At 44.6% G+C, this 26,207-nt stretch overlaps 1 protein-coding gene across 2 annotated transcripts in view; it reads left to right on the forward strand.

The window, feature by feature from the left end:
- The window catches only part of LOC127647993 (protein shisa-6-like), a 94,055-nt gene that overhangs the window by 17,471 nt on the left and 50,377 nt on the right, over nucleotides 1–26,207 (forward strand). For both annotated transcript variants that reach the window (XM_052132545.1, XM_052132546.1), the window contains exons 4-5: nucleotides 5,184–5,276; nucleotides 10,909–10,977. In XM_052132545.1, the coding sequence (XP_051988505.1) occupies nucleotides 5,184–5,276; nucleotides 10,909–10,977 (162 nt within the window). The remainder of the gene's footprint in view (nucleotides 1–5,183; nucleotides 5,277–10,908; nucleotides 10,978–26,207) is intronic.

Raw genomic sequence — 26,207 nt, forward strand, 5'->3', positions numbered from 1 at the left:
TGTGCATTTTACAAACTGCATTTTTGCGCCCCTGAAGTGCGCTCCGGGAAGGAGACGCCACTCGAAGTAAGAAAGTTAATTTTTTCACAAAGAGCCCTGTCACAAGACTTTAGGGAAGGGTACATTCAAACTGTAATGCCATGCCCACATCAAGAGCTTTGTCCTTTGTAGTGAGTAGGGCATAGGGATGATTCCACATGAATTTGCCCAATATCACAAATGCAGTTCTTCTATGTATGTACTCATTTAATTTGAGAGGGAACTTTGATTTAATTCTGGTCTGTTCAGAACACAAAGTGATCGTATGGCTTCTGAAGACTTGTTTAATTCTGCGTCAGTCATATTGACTAATAAAGCGAGTGTACTACGGAGGAGGACAGCATATTCCACTTTTCCCCTGCCTTTACAGGCCAGTGTCGCAAAAATGAAAGAGGTTTATTTATTGAGGGCTTGTGTTTGCCTTTCGGACACGAACATGCAGAGCGGTTAAGTTGCTAAAAAGGATATTTATTGACCAATTATCAAATATAATACTAAGTATTATATGTAAAAAGTATTTGAGAATATATTGATACATTTTGAGCTTTAATGAGCAAGTAATCTACTTCCCTGAAGAAAAAGGTGTGTGGAAAACTACAATACTAGTTAAACCACAATAGGAAAATCATAAAGACACACTTAAGAAAACAATTTGTATAAATTTTTATTAATTTCACCCAAATATTGGCGAACTTGGCAAGCTAGAAACAACTAAGAGCGCTATAAGTTACCTTAGCATCGACAAATTGACAATCGTGAGTTGCCACGTACTAAAGCCATTTCACCAGCACGGTTGAGTACGGTTGAGCACGGTTGAGTACGGTTGAGCACGGTTGAGCACGGCTGATTATGGCTGAGCACGGTTGAACGCGGTTGAGCACGGTTGAACACGGTTGAACACGGTTGAGCACGGCTGAGCACAGAGTACGGTTGAGTATGGTTGAGCACAGTTGAGCATGGAGTACGGTTGAGCACTGTTGATTACAGTTGAGTACAGAGTACAGTTGAGTACGGTTGAGTATGGTTGAGCACGGTTGAGCACGTTGATTACGGTTGATTACGGTTGAGTACGGTTGAGTACGGTTGAGCACTGTTGATTACAGTTGAGTACAGAGTACAGTTGAGTACGGTTGAGTATGGTTGAGCACGGTTGAGCACGTTGATTACGGTTGATTACGGTTGAGTACGGTTGAGTACGGTTGAGCACTGTTGATTACAGTTGAGTACAGAGTACAGTTGAGTATGGTTGAGTACGGATGAGCACGGTTGAGTACGGTTGAGTACGGTTGAGCACGGTTGATTACGGTTGAGCACGGTTGAGTACGGTTGAGCATGGAGTACGGTTGAGCACGGTTGAGTATAGTTGAGCACGGTTGGTTAAGGTTGAGTACGGAGTACGGTTGAGCACGGTTGGTTACGGTTGAGCACGGTTGAGTACGGTTGAGCACGGTTGAGTACGGTTGAGCACGGTTGAGCACGGCTGATTACGGCTGAGCACGGTTGAACGCGGTTGAGCACGGTTGAACACGGTTGAACACGGTTGAGCACGGCTGAGCACAGAGTACGGTTGAGTATGGTTGAGCACAGTTGAGCATGGAGTATGGTTGAGCACTGTTGATTACAGTTGAGTACAGAGTACAGTTGAGTACGGTTGAGTAAGGTTAAGCACGGTTGAGCACGTTGATTACGGTTGATTACGGTTGAGTACGGTTGAGCACTGTTGATTACAGTTGAGTACAGAGTACAGTTGAGTATGGTTGAGTACGGATGAGCACGGTTGAGTACGGTTCAGTACGGTTGAGCACGGTTGATTACGGTTGAGCACGGTTGAGTACGGTTGAGCATGGAGTACGGTTGAGCACGGTTGAGTATAGTTGAACACGGTTGGTTAAGGTTGAGTACGGAGTACGGTTGAGCACGTTTGAGTATGGTTGAGCACGGTTGAGTACAGTTGAGCACGGTTGGTTACGGTTGAGCGCGGTTGAGTATGGTTTAGCACGGTTGAGTACGGTTGAGCACGGTTGAGTACGGTTGAGCACGGTTGAGTACGGTTGAGCACAGTTGATTACGGTTGAGTACGGAGTATGGTTGAGCACGGTTGAGTATAGTTGAGCACGGTTGGTTAAGGTTGAGTACGGAGTACGGTTGAGCACGGTTGAGTATGGTTGAGCACGGTTGAGTACAGTTGAGCACGGTTGGTTACGGTTGAGCACGGTTGAGTATGGTTTAGCACGGTTGAGTACGGTTGAGCATGGAGCACGGTTGAGTACGGTTGAGCACAGTTGATTACGGTTGAGTACGGAGTATGGTTGAGCACGGTTGAGTATGGGTGAACACGGATGAGCACGGTTGGTTACGGTTGAGTATGGTTGAGCACGGTTCAGTATGGTTAGCTAACCATGCTGAGAATTCCGTGAAGAGAACGGTTTATATTTGTGCCATGCCAAATCGTGCTCATGTGGAAGTGCTCCGGTAACAATTAATTACCGTGCTCAGAACCGTTTGGCCCAGTGGTGGAAAAAACGTCTATTGTACGTGTATGTGCCTGAGGTCTGTTTTTGTGTCGATAGGCGCTCTCTGACCCCTGGTTGAGTCTGAAGTAATTTTGTAACAGTAGTGAGACTGCTTATGATTAAAGACTTGCATTGGGTGATTAATAGAAGTTAATTATGCCTGTTATTAGATGTTTTTGACAGAAAGCCTGACTAACATGGACTTAAGTGGACTTAAGGGGAACATGCTATTAAAAGTGTACAATATGGTCATTTAAACCTAGCTACAGGCTATTTCTACCAGGGCATGGTGAACTGATAGTACATCAGAGGCTAAAATTCTTCAAACCTCTTTGGGATGTGTGTCAGTTCAGTTTCATGTAGTTTTATGGGAAGATTGGCTTGACTGAGGTCTTGTTTTAATAAAAGACGTTCATTAAATATGAAGTTTCATCATGGAACACTGTGCTAAAATCACAGTGATGGACAGATCTGCTTCAGTGAGGGAAACAGAACGGAAGCAATGAAGATAGCAAATGTTCCCATTTGCCGTTCTCATTATGGGTTTCTTTATGCAGTTTGAAGTCTGGCTCAACTGTTCCTGGGTCATCTTGATACTCACGTCTTTGATATCACGCTGAAAGTGACACTGGGAATTAATTGTCCACCGGTTACTCGAGGCAGTAGCCTGTAATAGACACAACAAAGACAATATTAAAACGGCTTTTGCAGTATATTTTAGGCCTACTTCTGCAATTTGACATATTTTGAAGTTGAATATTTAATGAGAAATCATCTGAAACCAAGTTGGTTATTAAAGAAAAGAGACTCTGATTTAAAAAGGTTTTTATTGCCAGAAATAACGCTAGACCAAAATGAATATATAGGGCTCAAAATGAGAAACTGCTGGAAAATAGGGCAGTTTTGGCTTCTCCTGAGACTGAATCTCTCTCTCTCTGTATTTTATATCTTTCTATTTTGTTACTATTGGTCATAATCACCATTGAGCCTCAGAATAATACTGAACTTACACAGCACACAATCGATTTCTGGAACAATAACACGTCTGTGTGTCTCCAGCCATGTGTGTCTCTATTTGTATGTTTCCTCTGAACTGAGATAAAACTGAAATTCGGCGAGTGCAATACAAGCTGTGAACAAATCACATTCACAAGCTATTATGGAATGCTTCAAGTGCAATACAAACTTAGCTTGATTGGCTAATTCTCTGCATGTTCATGATTACCACAAGAAAATAATTTCGACTTCGAACTTCGAAGTGAATGTGGCCAGATCATAAACATCAATGAACATTTTATGTTACTGGTATAGCCACAAGACTACAGCGTGACTGTCTGGAATACTTGATTGTGATTGGTCAGTCACGGCAACCCATTTTTCCCATCGCTCTGCGCACTGGCATAATACCATCATTTCTGGTCAATTCAATATTTCATGTCCATTTTTTTATTTATTTCCTAAGAAGTTGTTTAATATGACATGCATTACAGTTCGCCAGACATTATCGCAAAATAAACCGCTTTTAGGATGATACCAAACCTGTTTCAAGACCCAGTCATACTCTTAAGTACACTTAAACAAATTCGATTTTTCCCTGTCTCTTTATCTGACCACTGAATTCAGTAACACACACATTTATTCTCAGAAATGGTGTAAAACCACTTTTTGACCTTTGGGTCAATAGCCCTACCCAGGGACACCCATTACTGTCCAATTAGATGCTCTCACCCAATGTCCTTTAACCCAGCAGGGCTCGAATACAAGCTGTGTGTGTGTGTGTGTGTGTGTGTGTGTGTGTGTGTGTGTGTCTGATGATGTTGTGTAAGAATGACCTCGAGTCCACAAGCTGAACCCTTACCTCACCCCCACACCCCATTAATACTTAATGCAAAACCTTGTACTGTCCTCTGTCTTGAATCACCTTTCAAGATGGCTGCTCGATGGCTGAGATGCCTTCTCAATAACTGTCACAAATCAAGGCTCTGTTCGCTGTCCTTTTCTGCATATCGTGGCGCCATATTGTGGTCCGTTCTGCATAATGCGGCGGCTCAATTCGGCAGGTTTCACGGTGGCTCATTTTGGCACGTTTCGCGGCGGCTTATTTCGGCACATTTTGCGGATGCACCACCGGCACGCTCGGTTGTCCCGCTGGCCAGTCCGCCCATGATCGGCCCCAAAGTGCGTCGGCCCACCGGAATAATGCCCGGTATGCCAGATTGCCAGTCCAGCCCTGACTGCCGCTATTACTCTGACATGCGTTTGCTATTTTCCAATAAGAGCCTATGGACATATAAGAGCCTATGGATGTGTGTTTGAGTACTTTTAAGCGGGAAAATAATCCAAAAAATGTTGGGGGGGGTTGTTCATGGGAAAATTGGTAATTTTGTTTATGCAAATTGTCCTTTCTTATTATGTTTTTAATGATTATTATTCAAATATACTGAGATAAGGTGATAATTTAGCGACATATTTTAATTGCGATTTCCATTGAAAATTTTTTAGTATTTTCATAGTATTATTACTATTATTACTATTATTATTATTATTATTATTATTATTATTATTATTATTATTTACCTGCTACCACAGGTTTCAGATGTTTGTAATTGTTTGAATTTTCTTTCATTGCAGGGCATTACGGGAAAGAAAACTTCCGAAGCGGTCAAGACATGCACAACTACATCTCCTCTGGCTTTGTGACGCTCGGCAGGGGACACCTGAAAGGTAATCGTCCACTTTTAAAACCCCAAATATATCTCAGATCCCTTTCTTTTTCTCACTAAATCCTATCAATGACTTTCAAGCACAATTTTGACATTTAAGATGTGTTCATGTCCTCATGTTTATATTCATGTCAAAAATCGTCCCTTTTCGGTCACGGGTAAAGAAAAAGGCACATCGTACAAAGACGAAAGCCCCTAATGTCTTTGTCATTTTTTGTTTCCGAAGCAACTGTCCTGGGGAGAGATTGAGCTGTTGACAGTGCAATAATGATGTTTCCTAAAGCTAATTAACAGACTGAGAGCGCATGTCGTAGAGAAAACAGCTGCCTAGCGCCCATCGCCTCGTCTCCGTTCCTCATTGTCTCCTGCGAGTGAATCACCACGGTGCACATAATGCAGCATAATCTGCACACCATGGGACGATTGTCAAGCTGCAACAACATAATTGACCAGCCTACCACGTTTATAAACCATAACATGTTTAAAAACCAGAGAGCCGAGATTTGATTAATGACTGTCTAAGGAATATCGATGACATCAGAGCTGATGCCTGTGACATCACAATTCACTTTAAATGACTGCTGTTGTTATATAGACACAAAATAACAACTTTCATTTCCTCGGCAAATAAAGAATGGCAGTTTGTTGAATCATCTTTTGCTATTTTGACATCTTTTGACATTATTTGCATTTGATTCAGAAGTGACTGTGAATGGGATAAAGTTAATTCCCATGCGCTACGCTTCCTCAAGGTGAAGGACTTTAATAAGTTGCTTGAATATTTTTTGCTTATCCAACTTGGCCCCGAAGCCCTGCGGTTCATGCAAATTGCCCTTAATCTGCACCCTGTTTAATTCCACCTGAATTGAATTTTCAAGACTCTCTCCAGAGGCCACAGCGCGGCTCGTCTATCTGCCACTCAGACTTGTGGTCGATTTTAACAGACTTTTAGAAGCTATTAACTCTCACAGACAGGACACTTCTCTTGTCAGGAGAGCCTGTACCCCAGATGCAATATGTGGTGGGGCACTTGCATTTTAAAAGGGTAACATTGATTGTTTTGCCATCAGTCAAGGCGGTGCTGTGCCCCTTAGTCGTTTCACAATCAGTCAAAGAGGTGGTGTGCCCCTTGGTCGTTTCACAATCAGTCTAGGAGGTGGTGTGCCCCTTGGTCATTTCGCCATCAGTCTAGGAGGTGGTGTGCCCCTTGGTCGTTTCACCACCAGTCTAGGAGGTGGTGTGCCCCTTGGTCGTTTTGCCATCAGTCTAGGAGGTGGTGTGCCCCTTGGTCGTTTCACCATCAGTCTAGGAGGTTGTGTGCCCCTTGGTCGTTTCGCCACCAATCTAGGAGGTGTGTGCCCCTTGGTCGTTTTGCCATCAGTCTAGGAGGTGGTGTGCCCCTTGATCATTTCGCCACCAATCTAGGAGGTGGTGTACCCCTTGGTCGTTTCGCCATCAGTCTAGGAGGTGGTGTGCCCCTTATTCGTTTTGCCATCAGTCTCGGAGTTGGTGTACCCCTTGGTCGTTTCACAATCAGTCTAGGAGGCGGTGTGCCCCTTGGTCGTTTCACAATCAGTCTAGGAGGCGGTGTGCCCCTTGGTCATTTCACAATCAGTCTAGGAGTTGGTGTGCCCCTTGGTCGTTTCACAATCAGTCTAGGAGGCGGTGTGCCCCTTGGTCGTTTCGCAATCAGTCTAGGAGTTGGTGTGCCCCTTGGTCGTTTCTCAATCAGTGTAGGGGGTGGTGTGCACCTTGGTTGTTTCGCCATCAGTCTAGGAGGTGGTGTGCCCCTTGGTAGTTTCAAAATCCCTTCTCCATCAGTCTAGGAGGTGTTTGCCCCTTGATCATTTCGCCATCAGTCTAGGAGGTGGTGTGTCCCTTGGTCGTTTTGCCATCAGTCTCGGAGGTGGTGTGCCCCTTGGTCGTTTCGACCATCAGTCTAGGAGGTGGTGTGCCCCTTGGTCATTTTACACTCAGTCTAGGAGGTTGTGTGCCCCTTGGTAATTTCGCCATCAGTCTAGGAGGTGTTGTGCCCCTTATTTGTTTTGCCATCAGTCTAGGAGGTGGTGTGCCCCTTGTTCATTTCGCCATCAGTATAGGAGGTGGTGTGCCCCTTGGTCATTTCGCCATCTGTCTAGGAGGTGGTGTGCCCCTTGGTCGTTTCGCCATCTGTCTAGGAGGTGGTGTGCCCCTTATTCATTTTGCCATCAGTCAAGGAGGTGGTGTGCCCCTTGGTCATTTCACAATCAGTCTAGGAGGTGGTGTGCCCCTTGGTCATTTCACAATCAGTCTAGGATGTAATGTGCCCCTTGGTCATTTCGACATCATTCTAGGAGGTGGTGTGCCCCTTGATCATTTTGCCATCAGTCTAGGAGGTGGTGTGTCCCTTGGTCATTTTGCCATCAGTCTAGGAGGTGGTGTGCCCCTTGGTCATTTCACAATAAGTCTAGGATGTTGTGTGCCCCTTGGTCATTTCGCCATGAGTCTAGGAGGTGGTGTATCCCTTATTAATTTCTCCATCAGTCAAGGAGGTGGTGTGCCCTTTGGTCATTTCACAATCAGTCTAGGAGGTGGTGTGCCCCTTGGTCGTTTCGCCATCATTCTAGGAGGTGGTGTGCCCCTTAGTCATTTTGCCATCATTCTAGGAGGTGGTGTGCCCCTTAGTCTTTTCGCCATCAGTCTAGGAGGTGGTGTGCCCCTTGGTCGTTTTGCCATCTGTCTAGGAGGTGTGCCCCTTGGTCGTTTCGCCATCAGTCTAGGAGGTGGTGTGCCCCTTGATCATTTCGCCATCAGTCTAGGAGGTGGTGTGTCCCTTGGTCGTTTTGCCATCAGTCTAGGAGGTGGTGTGCCCCTTGGTCATTTCACAATCAGTCTAGGAGGTTGTGTGCCCCTTGGTCATTTCGCCATCAGTCTAGGAGTTGGTGTGCCCCTTATTTGTTTCGCCATCTCTCTAGGAGGTTGTGTGCGCCTTGGTCATTTCGCCATCAGTCTAGGAGGTGGTGTGCCCCTTGGTCATTTCGCCATCTGTCTAGGAGGTGGTGTGCCCCTTGGTCATTTCGCCATGAGTCTAGGAGGTGGTGTGCCCCTTATTAATTTCGCCATCAGTCAAGGAGGTGGTGTGCCCTTTGGTCATTTCACAATCAGTCTAGGAGGTGTTGTGCCCCTTGGTCGTTTCGCCATCATTCTAGGAGGTGGTGTACCCCTTAGTTATTTTGCCATCAGTCTAGGAGGTGGTGTGCCCCTTGGTCGTTTTGCCATCATTCTAGGAGGTGGTGTGCCCCTTAGTCATTTCGCCATCATTCTAGGAGTTGGTGTGCCCCTTAGTCGTTTCGCCATCAGTCTAGGAGGTGGTGTGCCCCTTGGTCGTTTCGCCATCGGTCTAGGAGTCGGTGTGCCCCTTGGTCATTTCGCCATCAGTCTAGGAGGTGGTGTGCCCCTTGATCATTTCGCCATCAGCTAGGAGGTGGTGTGTCCCTTGGTCGTTTTGACATCAGTCTAGGAGGTGGTGTGCCCCTTGGTCATTTCACAATCAGTCTAGGAGGTTGTGTGCCCCTTGGTCATTTCGCCATCAGTCTAGGCGGTGGTGTGCCCCTTATTTGTTTCGCCATCTCTCTAGGAGGTTGTGTGCCCCTTGGTCATTTCACCATCAGTCTAGGAGGTGGTGTGCCCCTTGGTCATTTCGCCATCTGTCTAGGAGGTGGTGTGCCCCTTATTAATTTCGCCATCAGTCAAGGAGGTGGTGTGTCTTTTGGTCATTTCACAATCAGTCTAGGAGGTGGTGTGCCCCTTGGTCGTTTCGCCATCTGTCTAGGAGGTGGTGTGCCCATTGGTCGTTTCGCCATCAGTCTAGGAGGTGGTGTGCCCCTTGGTCGTTTCGCCATCTGTCTAGGAGGTGGTGTGCCCCTTGGTCATTTCGCCATCAGTCTAGGAGGTGGTGTACCCCTTAGTCATTTCGCCATCAGTCTAGGAGGTGGTGTGCCCCTTGGTCGTTTCGCCATCTGTCTAGGAGGTGGTGTGCCCATTGGTCGTTTCAGCCATCAGTCTAGGAGGTGGTGTGCCCCTTGGTCGTTTCGCCATCTGTCTAGGAGGTGGTGTGCCCCTTGGTCATTTCGCTATCAGTCTAGGAGGTGGTGAGCCCCTTGGACGTTTCACCATCTGTCTAGGAGGTGGTGTGCCCCTTGGTCATTTCGCCATCAGTCTAGGAGGTGGTTTGCCCCTTATTCATTTCTCCATCAGTCTAGGAGTTGGTGTGCCCCTTATTCGTTTCACCATCAGTCTAGGAGGTGGTGTGCCCTTTGGACATTTCGCCATCAGTCTAGGAGGTAGTGTGCCCATTGGTCGTTTCGCCATCAGTCTAGGAAGTGGTATTCCCCTTATTAATTTCGCCATCAGTCTCAGAGGTGGTGTACCCCTTGGTCATTTCACAATCAGTCTAGGAGGTGGTGTGCCCCTTGGTCATTTCGCCATCTTTCTAGGAGGTGGTGTGCCCCTTAGTCATTATGCCATCAGTCTAGGAGGTGGTGTGCCCCTCGGTCGTTTCGCCATCTGTCTAGGAGGTGGTGTACCCTTTGGTCATTTCGCCATCAGTCTAGGAGGTGTTGTGCCCCTTGGTCATTTCACCATCAGTCTAGGAGGTGGTGTGCCCCTTGGACGTTTCGCCATCAGTCTAGGAGGTGGTGTGCCCCTTGGTCATTTCGCCATCAGTCTAGGAGGTGGTTTGCCCCTTATTCGTTTCTCCATCATTCTAGGAGGTGGTGTGCCCCTTATTTGTTTCGACATCAGTCTAGGAGGTGGTGTGCCCTTTGGTCATTTCGCCATCAGTCTAGGAGGTGGTGTGCCCTTTGGTCATTTCGCCATCAGTCTAGGAGGTGGTGTGCCTCTTGGTCATTTCGCCATCAGTCTAGGAGGTGGTGTGCCCCTTGGTCGTTTCGCCAACAGTCTAGGAGGGGGTGTGCCCCTTGGTCGTTTCACGGGTGTATCAGAAGTTTCTGGGGGTGGCCATGTCCACCCTTGACTAAAAATGCTTGAATATCATTGCATAATAAAGCTAAGTATTAAAGTGTCATTTATTTAAAAGAGAATTGGCACAAACACACATTTCAAGGAAAACAGTTCACAAAAAACTTTGTTAAGTTTAAAATGATTAAACAGTAGATAATAGGCCACTGCTCAAAAATGTATACAAAAGAAATATCTGGACACTTTCTGGTTTTCTGTTTCACCACTCAATACATCAATCCACTTGGTGATTGAAATAAAATGTCTTGAGCTACAGGGAAACTAGTGCACACTTTCAACTTGTCAAATGTTAATGGCATATGCCCATAGTTACATTTACATTTATGCATTTGGCAGACGCTTTTATCCAAAGTGACTTACAGGGACAATTCCCCGGAGCAACCTGGAGTTAAGTGCCTTACTCAAGGACACAATGGTGGTGGCTGTGAGGATCGAACCAGCAACCTTCTGATTACAAGTTCTGTGCTTTAGCCCACTACACCACCACCACTCCATAGTTCATGTTACAAAGCTGTTTGTATTTGTTAACGGCCTTGTGTCAAATTACGTTTTGTGACCACTGTTTGTTAGGATGAATTGCTGTCATTTGTGTGTGTTTCTGTGTGTTTCTGCAGCGCAGCACTCTGTAGATGATCTCGGGCAGCAGCAGTGGCAGGGTGAACTGAACATGCCGTTATCTTACAGTATGTACTGTGCATGCTTCACTGTACACTTAAACCCCAACATGCATGTCCTGTTTCCCTTGAAAGATGAAGGTCTAGTTCCCATCATGCTTACAAGATCACCTCTGTGTTCTAACGTTCTGATTATAATGAATTCTATCTAATGTCAAATATAATAAAACAAGCTGCGATACGTTAACGTGTGAGGCTAATGCATTTCAAGGGTAAAGATTTGTATATTATATGTTTTATTTCCAGGTATTTAAATGGATGTACGCAGAATGAATGCACAGTATTTTATATTTCGATTTTGATCTAGGTAGATAAACTCATTGATTTTTTAAGTTTTAGAATTTGCATCGGTTCTGTGTTAATGTACTCCCCTCATGCTCATATAAAATAACTTTTTCTGCCTGTACAGGCAGAAATTCATTTGCTGTTCATTTTTCTTGAGTCTTTTTTTCCCAGTACAGTATCTCTTGGTTATTAATGACGGTTGTTGCTGAGTTCTCCTCTCTGTTACCATGGTGATCCTTTTAACCAGTGCACCATATAACTCTACAACAAAATTTCTTAAATCCTTCTTTCTCTAAAACCTTTGGATTATTCTTTTGACCCACGCTAATTAGAGCTTTAATTATACAGCATACCTTACACAAACATTATTAGTGGTGTTTGCTAAGGCAAGAGTCACTATTACTGCTGCTCACAGATAGGGATAGGGATTTAAATAAAACTATAATCCTAAGTAATAAGCTTTGGCTCTTAACTTGTCCTGCACCATTTGTACGGCACGCTTGAATGATACCTGAAATCATGTTGCTTGTAGAAGAGAGATGTGCTGATACTTGTCTAAGTGATCAGACTTTTGATTTTGTTTGCCTTGTGGATGATAAAACAGTCAAAAATGATCTCATAGACTTACATTGAAAAAGGCACCCAGGCCATAGACCAGAGATATGAGAGTGGGTTCATTTGACTTAGGCCAGTAAGTAACCAAGTAGCAACCACCCAAAAAACTCCAGCGACCTCATAACACCTTAGCAACCACCCATAACCCCTAGCAACCACCCATAACCCCCTAGCAACCACATAGCACCTTAGCAACCACATAGCAACACACATAAAAAAACACCCACAACACTGTATTAATCGCATAATAATGCCGTTGCAACAACCCTGAACACCATAGCAACCATAAAGCGAGCTCTTGCAACCTCCCAGAACACCCTAGAAACCATATAGCACCTCAGAAACCATGTAACAACATGCTAGAAACCTCTCAGAACACCTAATTAAACATAGCAACACCTTTGACTTCTCCCAGAACACCCAAGCAACCACATAGGAACACAAACAAACCTCTCAGAACACCCTAGTAAACGCAACCATCATCCAGAACACACTAGCAACAACACACCACCTAAGCAACCATAATAAAGCAACACACTAGAAACCTCTCAGAACACCCTGACAACCATCTAGCAACTTAGAAACTAGATGCAGCACACAACAAACATCTCAAAACACCCAAGTAAATGCGTAGCAATGCCCTCACAAACATCATCCAAAACACCCTTGCAACAACACACCACCTTAGCAACCACATACCAACACACTGAAAACTACTTAGAACATTCCAGTATTCATATTGCAATGCCCTCACAACCTCTTAGAACACCCTAGCAACCACATGGCACCCATAGGAACACACTAGAAACCTCTCAGAACACCTACCTAAATAAACACATAGCAATACTTTTACAACCTCCCACAACACCCTAGCAAACACATAACTACATACCACAAACTTGTCAGAACACATTAGCAAAAGTATAGCAATGCCTCGCAACCATCATCCAGAACACCCTAGCAACAACACACCACCTTAGCAACCACATGCAACACACTAGAAACCTCTCAGAACACCCTAGCAAACCTATAGCAATGCCTTGCAACCATCATCCAGAACACCCTAGCAACAACACACCACCTTAGCAACCACATAGCAGCACACTAGAAACCTCTCAGAACACACTGACAACCACATAGCACTTTAGCAACCACATGCAACACACTAGAAACCTCTCAGAACACCCTAGTAATCACATAGCAACACACTAAGAAACACTCAGAACACTGGTAATCACATAGCAATGCCCATGCAACCACCCATAACACCCAAGCAACTGCATGGCACGTTAGTAACCCCATAAGAACACACTACAAACCACTTAAAAATAAAACAAAATAACAAATTCTGACATTACTTCACACAATATACTGAACGATATTCTGATCGCTTCTGGACATCTACACTTTTATTGTATTCAAACGTGCCTCGCAGCACAAAGGAGTCCCACTAGCCCTATCAGAGTTAATAGAATTAGTTTTACAGCTGTTGTGCCGTATTTTAATTTCTCCACTCGTCGTGTTCCACCCATTCATAACAGCCCTGGATATAATCACAGCAGATTTCCATCGGCCCCATGAGCAGAAGGGTAAAATCTGCAGCAGTAGTTGAAGTCTCAAACCTGTTATAGCGTCCAAACAGAGTCTGGCATTCTGGAGATCAGTGCCAAGGTCCAGTCGGATCCACTTAATCGTCAGACATAAACACCTGTCTCTCACGGTCAACTGCAGACAGATATGGCAGTGTGACTGACAGGGTTTGTGTAGAGTCGTATAACCTTGACTAACCGTGTAATACCTTTCACATCAATCATCTACCGCAAAGTCAACGCTCTATATTTTTAACACTTAACATACACATAGTTGTATAACACTTAGAATTCCCAAAAACCAGACAGCACCTAACGATTGCTGGTTATATTTAGAATAGATAATGTATGGTTTCATCACACATGGACATGCTCACATGCTCGCATTAATAACACAGTGTCAACCCATTATGTTATGGTGTCTAAGATTACACACTGTATTCAATTCCAACTTTTATTTCAAAGTAATATCAGACAGCCACAACAAGTGGTGCTACTTTTATCAAGCATTATTGATACATCACAATAACACAACAGCAGTGCTATAGAGAGTGATTTCTATCAGCTATAAAAAAAGCAGATGTAAAAAGCTTCAGTGAATATATAAATATATATATATTGATATTTTCTTGGCAGCACTTTATTTTCTTATCAAAGCCATTCAAAGAAGAATGCAGATATTGGCTCTGCTCCTCAACTTATTGATCTGCCTACATATACAGCATTTTAAGGCATCATAGGTGCACTCCAAACGTGACGATTGTTCTAAATAGTCGGCAGCAAAATGATTCTGCCTTTTCAGATGCCTCATTTTGGGAAAATACTAAAGCAGCATCACGTGTATCTTTGGCGGGAAAGGATATCCCAGATCGGAACTGATAAATAATGATTATGAAAAGTATAGTGCACAACAGTGCCTGCCGACATGTTCAGCCATCTTGATTCCGGAAGTATTTTTCCCATTAATTTTTTTAAATGTTTTGACTACTAAGCCTTGAACCAAACCATTGATTTAAAGCAAAAAAGCTCAAAAATGGGACAAAAAGACAAAGGTACAAGACTGTGTACTTGACGTCTTTAATAAAGAGTTGATGAACTACAATCCCATGAAGCATTGCAAATGTTGTTATGGAATTATAAACGATAGAAAAAAAAACTATTGATTTATTGATATTGATTATGACGTTTAAATTGTACTGCATAATATTCATATATACACAAATATATAGTCTGAGAGTATAGGGAGGCCCACTCGATTGTGTCATTCACAGTGCATTATGGGCAGGGCTGGACTGGGAAGAGAAATCGTCCCGGGATTTTATATAGCAACTGGCCCAAAAGTTGAGCGGGGGAGGGGGGGGGGGTGGTTTGCTGTCCTTTTCTGCATATCATTACGCCGTTTTGTGGTCTGTTCTGCATAACACGGCGGCTCATTTTAGCTTACCGCGGCCCATTTGGTCCGTTTCGCGGCCGACACACCTGCCCGCTCGGTTCTCCCGATCGCCCCCAAAGTGCGCCGGCCCTCCGGGAAAATGCCCGGTATATCAGATTTCCAGTCCAGCCCTGATTATGGGAGTGGGTTATCAATGCAGAGCTCTTTTGGTGCACTTTGTTTGCCGCAATTCTGTGATTGGTGGATTTTTCCCCTAGGGATCATGGGTAGTGTAGTTCAGGCATTCCGCTACTAAACACATTTAAAAAAAAAAATGACATATAACTCTGACAGATGGCTTCAACAGAAGCATACAACTATCTCTATACTTTGACTATACTGTAGGTTTACCATGTATACAGCTGGAATGTTGTATTGACCAATCAGTATGTAGGACTGCAAACTTTCAGTTTTATAAAGAATCTATAAAAAATGGAGATGCATATTTAATTGAGGTTATTTTTTTTTCATCTTGCGTAGATATTTACAACCTAATATGTTGGTCAAAATGAACGGTCTGTCTTTTTGCAGCCCTTGACCAGTGATACGCCTCCACCTGCCTGTCTCTTCATCGCCATGGTGATTTACAACAGGGTGGGTGGGGCAGACAGAAGCCGGCTGTAGATTTATTTGACAGGTTGTCAGGCAGTAATGACCTGGACCAATCCCAGCCATCCGTCTAAATGACATGCCAGCCAGATCAAGAGGCTGTCTATCAGACAGATGGCCTGTTTATCATGTCGGCTGATTTACTCGCCTGGAGTCTGAGGCCTTTTGTGTGGTCTTTCAGGGGGGCTGTGGTGTTGTACGCCACATCGAAGACATTTTGAGAGGAAATATGTCACTGGGTCCCAACAGCAGTCTGGGTTCAAATGCTGTATGAGTGATTGGTTAGGCGAATCGATTAAATTGGCTAATAAATGCATTTGAAGGACAGCAATACATTCAAACATATAGCCAATACATTTCATTAAACTACTCAAAGAGAAGTCTGGCAATACCTTATATATGTTAGAAATGGACTCCATGTGACTTCATGTCTGGAAGATTATTTGAATACTGTATGATGCTATAAAACAACCTGAAGAACAGACACATACACACACTGAAACACATGATGTCATATCCCTTAGGAGCCGTTTACACCAAATGTGTTATTGCATCCATGTGCTTTTTTAAATAGCTTTTCAAAGTAAACATGTGCAAGTCGGAGGTCTTCAACCATTTTTGTTTAGACGCTGTGTCAAGTTTTAAAAGCTCGTCTTGAGACAGCGGCGTTCTATACTATACGTTGCGCCTTCCGTTTTTAGTGCAAGAACTTGTTCATTCTGAACACCCCTTAGGCTGCCTTTGTTGTGTGTGTGTGCTCTTGCCGTTTCTTTCAGACTGTGGTTACACTTTAATGTGCAGAGTGTGTGTGTGTGTGTGTGTGTGTGTGTGCATTCTCTGGAGAAGACAAACATTCATATCAGAGTACCGCTCCAGCTCAAACACATAACCACACTCCTGCGCCGGAATATTTTCACTCTCTGTTACATTTTGCCTACTTTATTTTTTCCCGGATAGATTTTCTCTCTTCTTTTTTTTCCATACTTTACATGTATTTTATATCTGCACATACATATTTGGTTTTGAAAGGAAATGGCCCAAAAGCTGTGCTAAAAAATAGAGACTGGAGCGTCTAAATGAGACACATTTTTAATAACCAGCCCATTTGTAAAACTGTTACGAAAGCACAAAATAATTCATTATTTACTGCAAATGCTCAATGCATGCTCAAATATTTTCAAACGCCCCAACTGCAGATGTTTTCTAGCATATGTCCACACATTTAAAGATTGTGAAATGGTCATATTGGAAACGTTTCTGTGGTCACTTGAGGTCGCTCTCATAGAGGATGACCTGTTTAATGACCGCAGAGGGAGCTCAGTCTGAAAGTACACCCAAAAAACTGCAAGTTTTATCTGGCCTGTGTCCTCATTACAGCACTGGGTGATGATGGGAGCCATGCAGAACACAGATAAAGATACAGGCTGCACTTCAAACAATGTTTTCTTCTTTCCTACCTTTCCTTCCTTCCTTCCTTCCTTCCTTCATCTGTCCTTCCATCCATCCATCCTTCCTTCCTTCCTTTCATCCATCTTCCCTCTGTCCTTCCTTTCATACATCTTCCTTCCTTCCATCCTTCTTTATTCACTCCCTCCCACCTTCCTTCTTCTGTCTTCCTTTCATCCATCTTCCCTCTGTCCTTCCTTATTCACCCCCTCCCTCCTTCTTCCTTCCTTCTTCCCTCCCTTCCTTCTTCCTTCCTTCTTCCCTCCCTTCCTTCTTCCTTCCTTCTTCTGCCTTCCTTGTTTTCCTTCCTTCCTTAATTTGTCCTTCCATCCATCCATCCATCCATCCATCTATCCTTCCTTCCTCACTCCTTGTTCCTTGCTTCCTCTGCCCTCCCTTCTTTTCCCTTCCTTCCTTCCTTCCTTCCTTCCTTCCTTCTTCTGTCCTTCCATCCATTCATCCTTCCTCCTTCCTTCCTTCCATACATCTTCCCTCCGTCCTTCCTTATTCACTCCCTCCCTCCTTCTTCCTTCCTCCTTCTGCCCTCCCTTCTTTTCACTTCCTTCCTTCCTTCCTTCACTTGTCCTTCCTTACTTCCATCTATCCATCCATCCATCCTTCATTCCTTCCTTTCATCCATCTTCCCTCCATCCATCCTTCCTTCCTTCCTTCCTCACTCCCTCCCTCCTCCTTCCTTTCTTTTCCCTCCCTTGTTCATTCCTTCCTCTGCCCTCCCTTCTTTCCTCCCTTCTTTTCCCTTCCTTCCTTTCGTACATCTTCCCTCCTCTCTCCCTCCCTCCTTCTTCCTTTTTCCCTCTCTTTTTCCTTCCTACTTCTGCTCTTCCTCCTTTCCTCCCTTCCTTCCTTTCTTTCCCCTCCCTTCTTAATTCATTCTTCTGCCCTCCCTTGTTTTCCCTTCCTTCCTTCATTTGTCCTTCTTCCATCCATCTATCCTTCCTTCCTTTCATCTATCTTCCTTCCATTCTTCCTTTCATCCATCATCTCTCTCTCTCATCCTTACTTGCTCCCTCCTTCTTCCTTCATTCTTCCCTCCCTTTTTCCTTTCTTCTTCTTCTTCTCTGCCTCCTTTCCTCCCTTCTTTTCCCTTCCTTCCTTCCTTTCATCCATCTTCCCTCCATCCTTCCTTTATTACATCTTCCCTCCTCACTCCCTCCCTCCTTCTTCCTTCATTCTTCCCTCCCTTTTTCCTTTCTTCTTCTTCTTCTCTGCCTCCTTTCCTCCCTTCTTTTCCCTTCCTTCCTTCCTTCCTTCCTTCCTTTCATCCATCTTCCCTCCATCCTTCTTTTATTACATCTTCCCTCCTCACTCCCTCCCTCCTTCTTCCTTCCTTCTTCCCTCCCTTTTTCCTTCCTTCTTCTGCCCTCCCTCCTTTCCTCCCTTCTTTTCTCTTCCTTCATTCCTTCCTTCCTTCATTTGTCCTTCCTTCTATCCATCTATCATTCTTCCTTCCTTCACTCTTTCTTTCTTTTTTCTTCTTCCCTCTTTCCTTCCTTCTTTTACCTTTTGTGACTTCATATGATCTTATGATACATTAGGTTACCATTTGCCTTGTGATTGGACTGTGTTTGTATGCAAACATGTGAATGAGTGCAAGCATGGCCACTGATGCGCTCAAAATTCTTATAGCAGGATGCATAATGGACTGAAAAGAGAAAAATAAACTAATGCGGCATGCAATCGGAATTCCCATATTTATCATCTCTCTCTCTCTCTACTGGATATCTAGTATGCTTGCTACTTTAAGTGCCTCAATCTAAACTCTGGCTGTATACTGTACATAGGATTTCACTGCACAGAAACTGCTCAGAAAAGGATACGACTTGAGAGTCCAGTATTATATCCTATATGTCTTTTATAAAATAATGTTTAAATGAACTGTCATGCAGCAGAACTTTGTTCCGGAGTTCAAGTCAAGGACAGGCTGACTGACAGTGTACCGCTATAACATCATCACCATATGCTCTATAAAGCAGCATTGTAACATTGAGGGGAATGACATTCTGAGATGTGCAGGGGCAGAGCTTTTATGACATAATAGTGCATGTTATTCTGTTGACCTGTCTGTATGACATCAAAGTTTTACAGGAATGAATATGTATGTTCCTAGAAATGTTTGTTGCAGTGTTTACAAAAGCAGTTCTGGTATTTATACTGTACAAGGAATAACTCTAAATAATTTAGAGTTGGTGTGCTAATTGAAAATATAAAATTATTTGTTTCAAAGTCACACAGGTCAGTGGTTTACTTTTTAATTCTGGGTGCGCACACATTCATTTCAGCTTTGCTTATTTTGTCTGTTTTATAAAAAGTGCATCACGCTCTCTTACCGCATCACTTTACTATGCTCCATACGCTCATTAATAAATTCTGTGAATTATTCATGAAGTGAAACTTTCCAACAGGAGAGCACTAAACCGAACGTTGGCAGTCTAAAAGGCATTTTTGAGAGCCTGCCCTCTTAGAAACTTTTATAATTGATAAATGTGTGCAGATTGGTACATTTTAAAATTAAAACTAGAAGTAGCAAACTTTAATCAGCTTAATATTGTCAAGTATATTATTGTATGGTTAACTATGACTGTTTTTATGTAATCTGTGGTGTATGATGAGGCAAGAATCACTATTACCATTTTCTCAAATATTCATATTTTTTTATTTGATGTTAGGCTAGTGGTTATCTCCGAAAACCAGCAGTAGAAACAGAGAAACACACATTCACATGCACACACATAGTCTGACAATAATAAATGTGCTTCCACCTAACCTCAATGGTCCTAAATAACAAGTGGTTTCCTGTATTTACCACCAAAATCAGACTACTGCTCCTGAAACCAAGCAAAAAAACCTCACATTTCAAACCCAAACTGAACCGGCGGAACAGGTCTCTATAGATGTTGGGAGTATTTAAATGGATTGGGAAATGATTATGTTGTACAGAGTGTTCTAGAACAAGTGAAATAAGGTGGAATTCTGGATGATTGCTGAAATCTTTTCTTCTTCAGTAACTGTGTAAGATAAGATTAAGGTCCTTCCTCAACTAACAGTAACAGACGTCAGGGTCACGGACAGAAACAGATCTGAGAAGAGTACAGAGGGGAAAATTAAAAGAGATGGAAACAAGGGAAAGGAAGGGAAAAGGGAAAAGAAAATAAACAAAATTAAAGAAAAGAATACGAGGTAAAGGAAATGCAATTAAAGGAAAGGAAACATTAAGAGAAAAGAAAACCAAACCAAACCAAACCAAACAAAATGTAAATAATTAGAGAAAAGGTAACAAAATGTAATAATAATAATAATAATAATAATAATAATAAAGAATGAAAGGAAAGGAAAGAATGAAAGTAAAGAAAACATCTAGGTTATATATGTAACCTCTGTTCCCTGATGGAGGGAACGAGACGTTGTGTCGAAGAAGCGACACTAGGGGTCTCTCTTGAGCGTCGAATATACCTCTGCTCTATGAAAAAAGGGCAATGAGAAGTTGGCAGACATAATTAGCATGTTCCGCCCCCCGGACATACGGGTATAAAGGCGGGGAAGTGTGTTTGTTTCATTCAGGATTTTTCTGAGGAGCCGGAAATGGTCTGGCCACAACAGTGGCCTAGATGTTCCCCGTCTGTCGCTCACTTCAACGTTGTGTCGAAGAAGCGACAATAGGGGTCCAATTTAAATCACGTCATGCACTAAGCAGTGTACGTGTACTGCTGACACAGGAGCTGGCAGGTACTTGGTGTGCCAAAACGACCAGCTGTATGAGACTGCACGTACCCTTCCCCAATGCCCCATAAAGTCGTCGGAAACCCTTATATTTATAGGAACAAGGCGACGCTTGCCAACATGAGAACAGGCCGAGCCTCGCCGGGCCTCTTTTCTCTGTATGTTTCTCGCATAGAGAAAAACGGCTGGGCCCTTACATGCATCGTGGGAAGAGGGTCTTACCCAGTTTCCTATTCTTTCAGGGGGAAAAGACCCTTCGGAGACCACACCCACCCAGAGAGGGGGAGGTAAAAGTGGTGAAATACACCACATGGGCTTTTAGGTCACATGTGGGAAGTGGCGTGGTGGTAGATACCGCCTCTTCAGAGGGAGGAGTTGCTACAGACACGGTGACCAGGGGGCAGCGGGAACTGCCCAAGGGAGACGCGGGTCCACTTTTAAGGAGACCGTACCGCGGAAAATACACACAGGCTGAATGTCCACATAGGAGCCCTAACCTGCGGAGCACCTATTCCAGTACAGGGTAGATTTGAGTACCCTCAGTGGATTGGGGCTGCGTACTTGCACAGCCCAGGGGGCCAGCTGTGTGCCAGTGCATCTGCCCCGAGGGGAGCCTCTGTTCGGGCATACCAGAGCGGGCAGTGGGAGGTCTCTCGGGAGGCGAACAGGTCTTCATGAGCCTTGCCGAAACGCTCCCAAATCAGCTGGACCGACTGGGGGTGAAGCCTCCACTCTCCACTGGGAAAACATTGTCGTGACAGCACGTCCGCTACCACATTGAGGTTGCCGGGGATGTGAGTGGCACACAGCGACTTGAGTCACTGCTGGCTCCAAAGGAGGAGACAACGGGCGAGTTGTGACATATGGCGGAAGCGTACGCCACCTTGGTGATTTATGTACGCTTCCGCAGTGGTGCTGTCTGATTTGATCAAGACGTGTTTTCCCTGGCCTAGCAGGAGAAACTTCTGCGGGGCAAAGAAAACAGTCAGCCACTCCAGGCAGTTGATGTGCCAGAGCATCGGGGCCCCTTTCTAACGGCCCGCAGCTGCGTGCCCGTTGCACACGGCGCCCCAACCCAATCTGGAGGCATCGGTCGTTACACAACGTCGAAGTGAGCGACAGACGGGGAACTAAACAACATTTTTTTTTAAAAAAGACTAGAGGAAGTTGGAAAATGAAAAGGAAACAAAAGTAAAAGAATGAAAAGTATAAAAGGCAAAGAAAGTAAAGGATTAGAATAAGAGGAAAGTATTTAAAACAAAATAGAAGAAAAGAATAACACAAATGGAAAATCAACAAAACAAAATAAAGGAAGGAATCAATAAGAGGAAACAAAATCAAACAAAATTAAAGTTATAGAGGAAAGTTAACAGAACAAAACAAAAACAGAAAATGAATTAGAGGTTGTGACGAGGAGGAGGGCGTGGACGGGCCGTAAGGATGGATGCCTGACACTGAGTTACCCTAATCAGCCAGGAGGGGGTAAGGAGGAGCCGGAGAAGCCAGTTCGAGAGAGAGAGAGAGCGAGAGAGAGAGATGCATGCAATCTCACCTTTAATCATGTCTGATTAAAGGTCTTTGTGATTGTTCATCTGGTTCCCAACTCCTGCTTTATGATAAGCAAGAGACCTTTATGTTACACTGGTGCTAAAACCCATGATATTGAAGGAGGACCACGCTGTCCTGGAGACCTTGCTGCTGGCTCAAGAACATGACGCCCAGGATACATGATCTGGTGGTATTGGAGCAGTTTGCCAGGAGGTGGTGGAGCCCACTGCTATCTGCCAGGAGGCGGAGGAGCCCACTTCTATCTGCCAGGAGGCGGAGGAGCCCACTTCTATCTGCCAGGAGGTGGAGGAGCCCACTGCTATCTGCCAGGAGGCGGAGGAGCCCACTTCTATCTGCCAGGAGGTGGAGGAGCCCACTGCTATCTGCCAGGAGGCGGAGGAGCCCACTGCTGTCTGCCAGGAGGCGGAGGAGCCCACTGCTGTCTGCCAGGAGGTGGAGGAGCCCGCTGTTATCTGCCAGGAGGCGGAGGAGCCCACTTCTATCTGCCAGGAGGTGGAGGAGCCCACTGTCGTCTGCCAGGAGGCGGAGGAGCCCACTGCTGTCTGCCAGGAGGTGGAGGAGCCCACTGTCGTCTGCCAGGAGGCGGAGGAGCCCACTGCTGTCTGCCAGGAGGTGGAGGAGCCCACTGTCGTCTGCCAGGAGGCGGAGGAGCCCACTGCTGTCTGCCAGGAGGCGGAGGAGCCCACTGCTGTCTGCCAGGAGGCGGAGGAGCCCACTTCTATCCCCCATGAGGCAGAGGAGCCCGCTGCTTACTGCCAAGAGTTGGCGGCCATTCCCAAGGGACAGTTGAGCAAGTCCAGTGCCATTGCCCGGCATCGCTAACAGAGGTTTTCCAGCTGGCAGAGAAGTTTTTTCTTTCCCTTCTCTCTTTTTCTTTTCTCTCTCTCTCTCCCTCTCTCTCCTGGATGGATGCCTGGCTCTGAGTTATCCCAATCAGGATGGGGATTTGAGGAAGGAGAAGCCAGTTCATGAGAGAGATTTTTGTGCTCTGTCTGACTAAAAGTATTTGTGATTGTTCATCTGGTTCCCAGCTCCTCCTTTATGATAAACAAGAGACCTTTTTGTTACAGAGGTAAGGAAGCAAAATCAAACAAACAAAATGAAAGAAATGAATACGAGGAAACAAAATCAAACAAACAGAAAGAGGAAAGGAAACAGAACAATAAAAAAGAATTAGAAGAAAAGGAAGCAAAATAAAACAAAACAAAATAATAAGAGGAAAGCAAAGGAAAAGAAAGGAAAGACAGACAGATACATACACTCTTCCTCTCCTATAGTTTCCAACAGTCAGCTAATCAGTGCTGAGCGCAGCGCTATAGATTTAAAGACAAAGAGGTTTGAGATGTGTGTCTTCTGTCCTCTTGTCTCCTGATGATGATGATGATGATAATGACAGATCTTCAGCACGCTCATCCACAACACAAACAGCCTGTAATTGCACTGCGGTGCCGTGACGTCAGAGAGGATGATCTCCTCAAAAATCCACACTGAGTGTTCCTTCCCAGCTCCTATAGCACAATCATCTGTCCCACATTACTGACACATGCTGGGATCAAGAGCAGATCTTTCCCACTCAAGAGAAAGATAAGAGATGAACTTCAGAGAGTACATTCAGATTCATCTATGCAAATGAAATACTAAACATTGAAGATTGAGTTCTATGAGGATAGAAGGACAGAGGGTTGTCGGGTGTTTTGGAGAGTCTAACAAATAAACGTTACTGTGAGGCCGATTATCAGTTTTAGCCAGTATCTAAACACCAATCATGTGTAGACGATTTTGGGGTTTTGGTAGTCTTTGTGTTTACATGTTGTGCTTTTATTTTGAAGGGTTTTTTCAAAACATGTTGTGTTTCCATTGTTTCTTTTTTAAATCTGATAAACTGGTTTCACGTTAATCCCAGACTGCTTGAATGAGCACTTCTGTGAAAGAACTAGTCACTGGATTTGGCCAACCCAGTTACAAGTTGTAATTATATTACGAGATGGTGAAATCATAAGAAATCTTTCAAGTTATCTTTGACTAAATGTATAGCACTTACTCCCAAAGGGAAAAAATGACACCATCAATGTACACCATTTTGTACGAATTATAACGAGTTGTCATGAGATTTATGAGAGGGATAAAGGCCAACCGGAGAAGGCAGTGTGACAGAGAGAGAGTTGCTGGAAGCTGTCCGACACCTGTGTGTGTTTGTCTTTTTGGTTAAGTTCATTATTATCATTTATATTGTCAAGCCGGTTCTCGCCTCCTCCTTTCCCTTTAACCTTGTTACTCTGGTGCCGAATTCCCGTGAAGTAGGAGATATGCACCGTAGCAGAGTCCTCACCACTACTATCCACCCCAACGGAGCAGCCACGGCCATTTGCCAGGGGACAGAGGAGCACGGCCACTGACCGCGATTGGAGGATGGGCTCCTCGCCGACGGCCTGGAGCGGGAGGACTGCTGCCAGGGGTGGGGAGACCCCTTCCATCCACCGGAACATAGCGGGGCTTTGGTCCTCCTGGGGAGGTGTGGCTGTCATCTGCTAGAGGGTGGAGGAGTGGCCAAGGGATAATCAAGCCTCACAGAGGGATAAAGGCCGACCGGAGATGGCAGCGTGACAGCGAGAGAGTTGCGGGCAGCTGTCCGACACCTGTGTGTGTTTGTCTTTTTGATTATGTTCATTCTTAAATAATAATTTCTATTGTCAAGCCGGTTCTCGCCTCCTCCTTTCCCTTTTACCTTGTTACACTGGTGCCAAAATCCTGGGAAGGAGGAGGTATGCGCCATAGTAGAGTCCTCGCCACTACCATCCACCCCAACGGAGCAACCTATTTACCGGGGACGGAGGAGCACGGCTGCCGACTGCGAGGGCAGGAGGGGCTCCTAACCGAAAGCCTGGAGCGGTCAGGTCCGCTGCCAGGGAGACCCCAACCAGCTGGGCTCCTAACCAAATGCCTGGGGCGTTCCATCCGCTAGGGGCCAGAGGACTGCCTCCGATCCTCCCGGGGAGGCGTGGCTGTCGTTTGCAAGAGGGATAAAGGCCGAACGGAGACGGCAGTGTGACAGAGAGAGAGTTACGGGCAGCTGACCGACACCTGTGTGTGTTTGTCTTTTTGGTTATGTTCATTATTAAATTATCATTTATATTGTCAAGCCGGTTCTCGCCTCCTCCTTTCCCTTTTACCTTATTTCAGTGAGATATTGTGCACAGGAAAACATTGCAAGAGTGACTTTTCCGTTTTGAGCCACAAGGCAAACACTTCAGTTCAACATTGTAATTACACCATAAAACCCCCTAAAACAGGTGCAAAACAACATTGCTAGCTGAAATAATCACAGTGCAAGCACAGGATGTCCTGTCCCCTCTCTACTATAATACTTTCTGTAGTACACGATATCTCTGCAGTCTGAGTTCAGATTAGGCATGTATGAGAGTGCAGATTTGATGCCCATCAGATCAGCACCTGTTCCAGCCCACCGTGTAATATAGCACTATTTACTAAGACGGGTTACTATGGAAACTTCCCGGCAGATGGATCTGAGACTTAGCAGGTGATATTGAGAGTAACAGCAGGATCTCTCCCGACCCGAATGCCTTCAGGACTAAAACCTGTTCACACCATGTTGATAAAGTCCCAAACTTATGAGATTCGGTTTAGAGTTTGGAATGAGTTCTAGGGGGAGGAAAACTTTTAGGAACCAAACATTAAGCACGAAATGAAATGATAACGTGAAATGATAGTTTCTCCTCCCCAACAATGAGGTTAAACAATGTTCAAACGGAGACTTTGGTCAATGTAAACTCAATGCTATCCACATTCTTTTCAAAACTCTATAGCCTTAATGTATGTCGACAACAGGCTCATTTATGTCTATTTTGATATCTTCTACATATGAGATTTTAATGAAGCATAATTAGATCCTCACATATGACAGAGCAACCTATGAGCGGCAGACTTTGCCTACAGAT

Source organism: Xyrauchen texanus, chromosome 8 (assembly GCF_025860055.1).
Source record: "Xyrauchen texanus isolate HMW12.3.18 chromosome 8, RBS_HiC_50CHRs, whole genome shotgun sequence".
NCBI lineage: Eukaryota > Metazoa > Chordata > Actinopteri > Cypriniformes > Catostomidae > Xyrauchen > Xyrauchen texanus.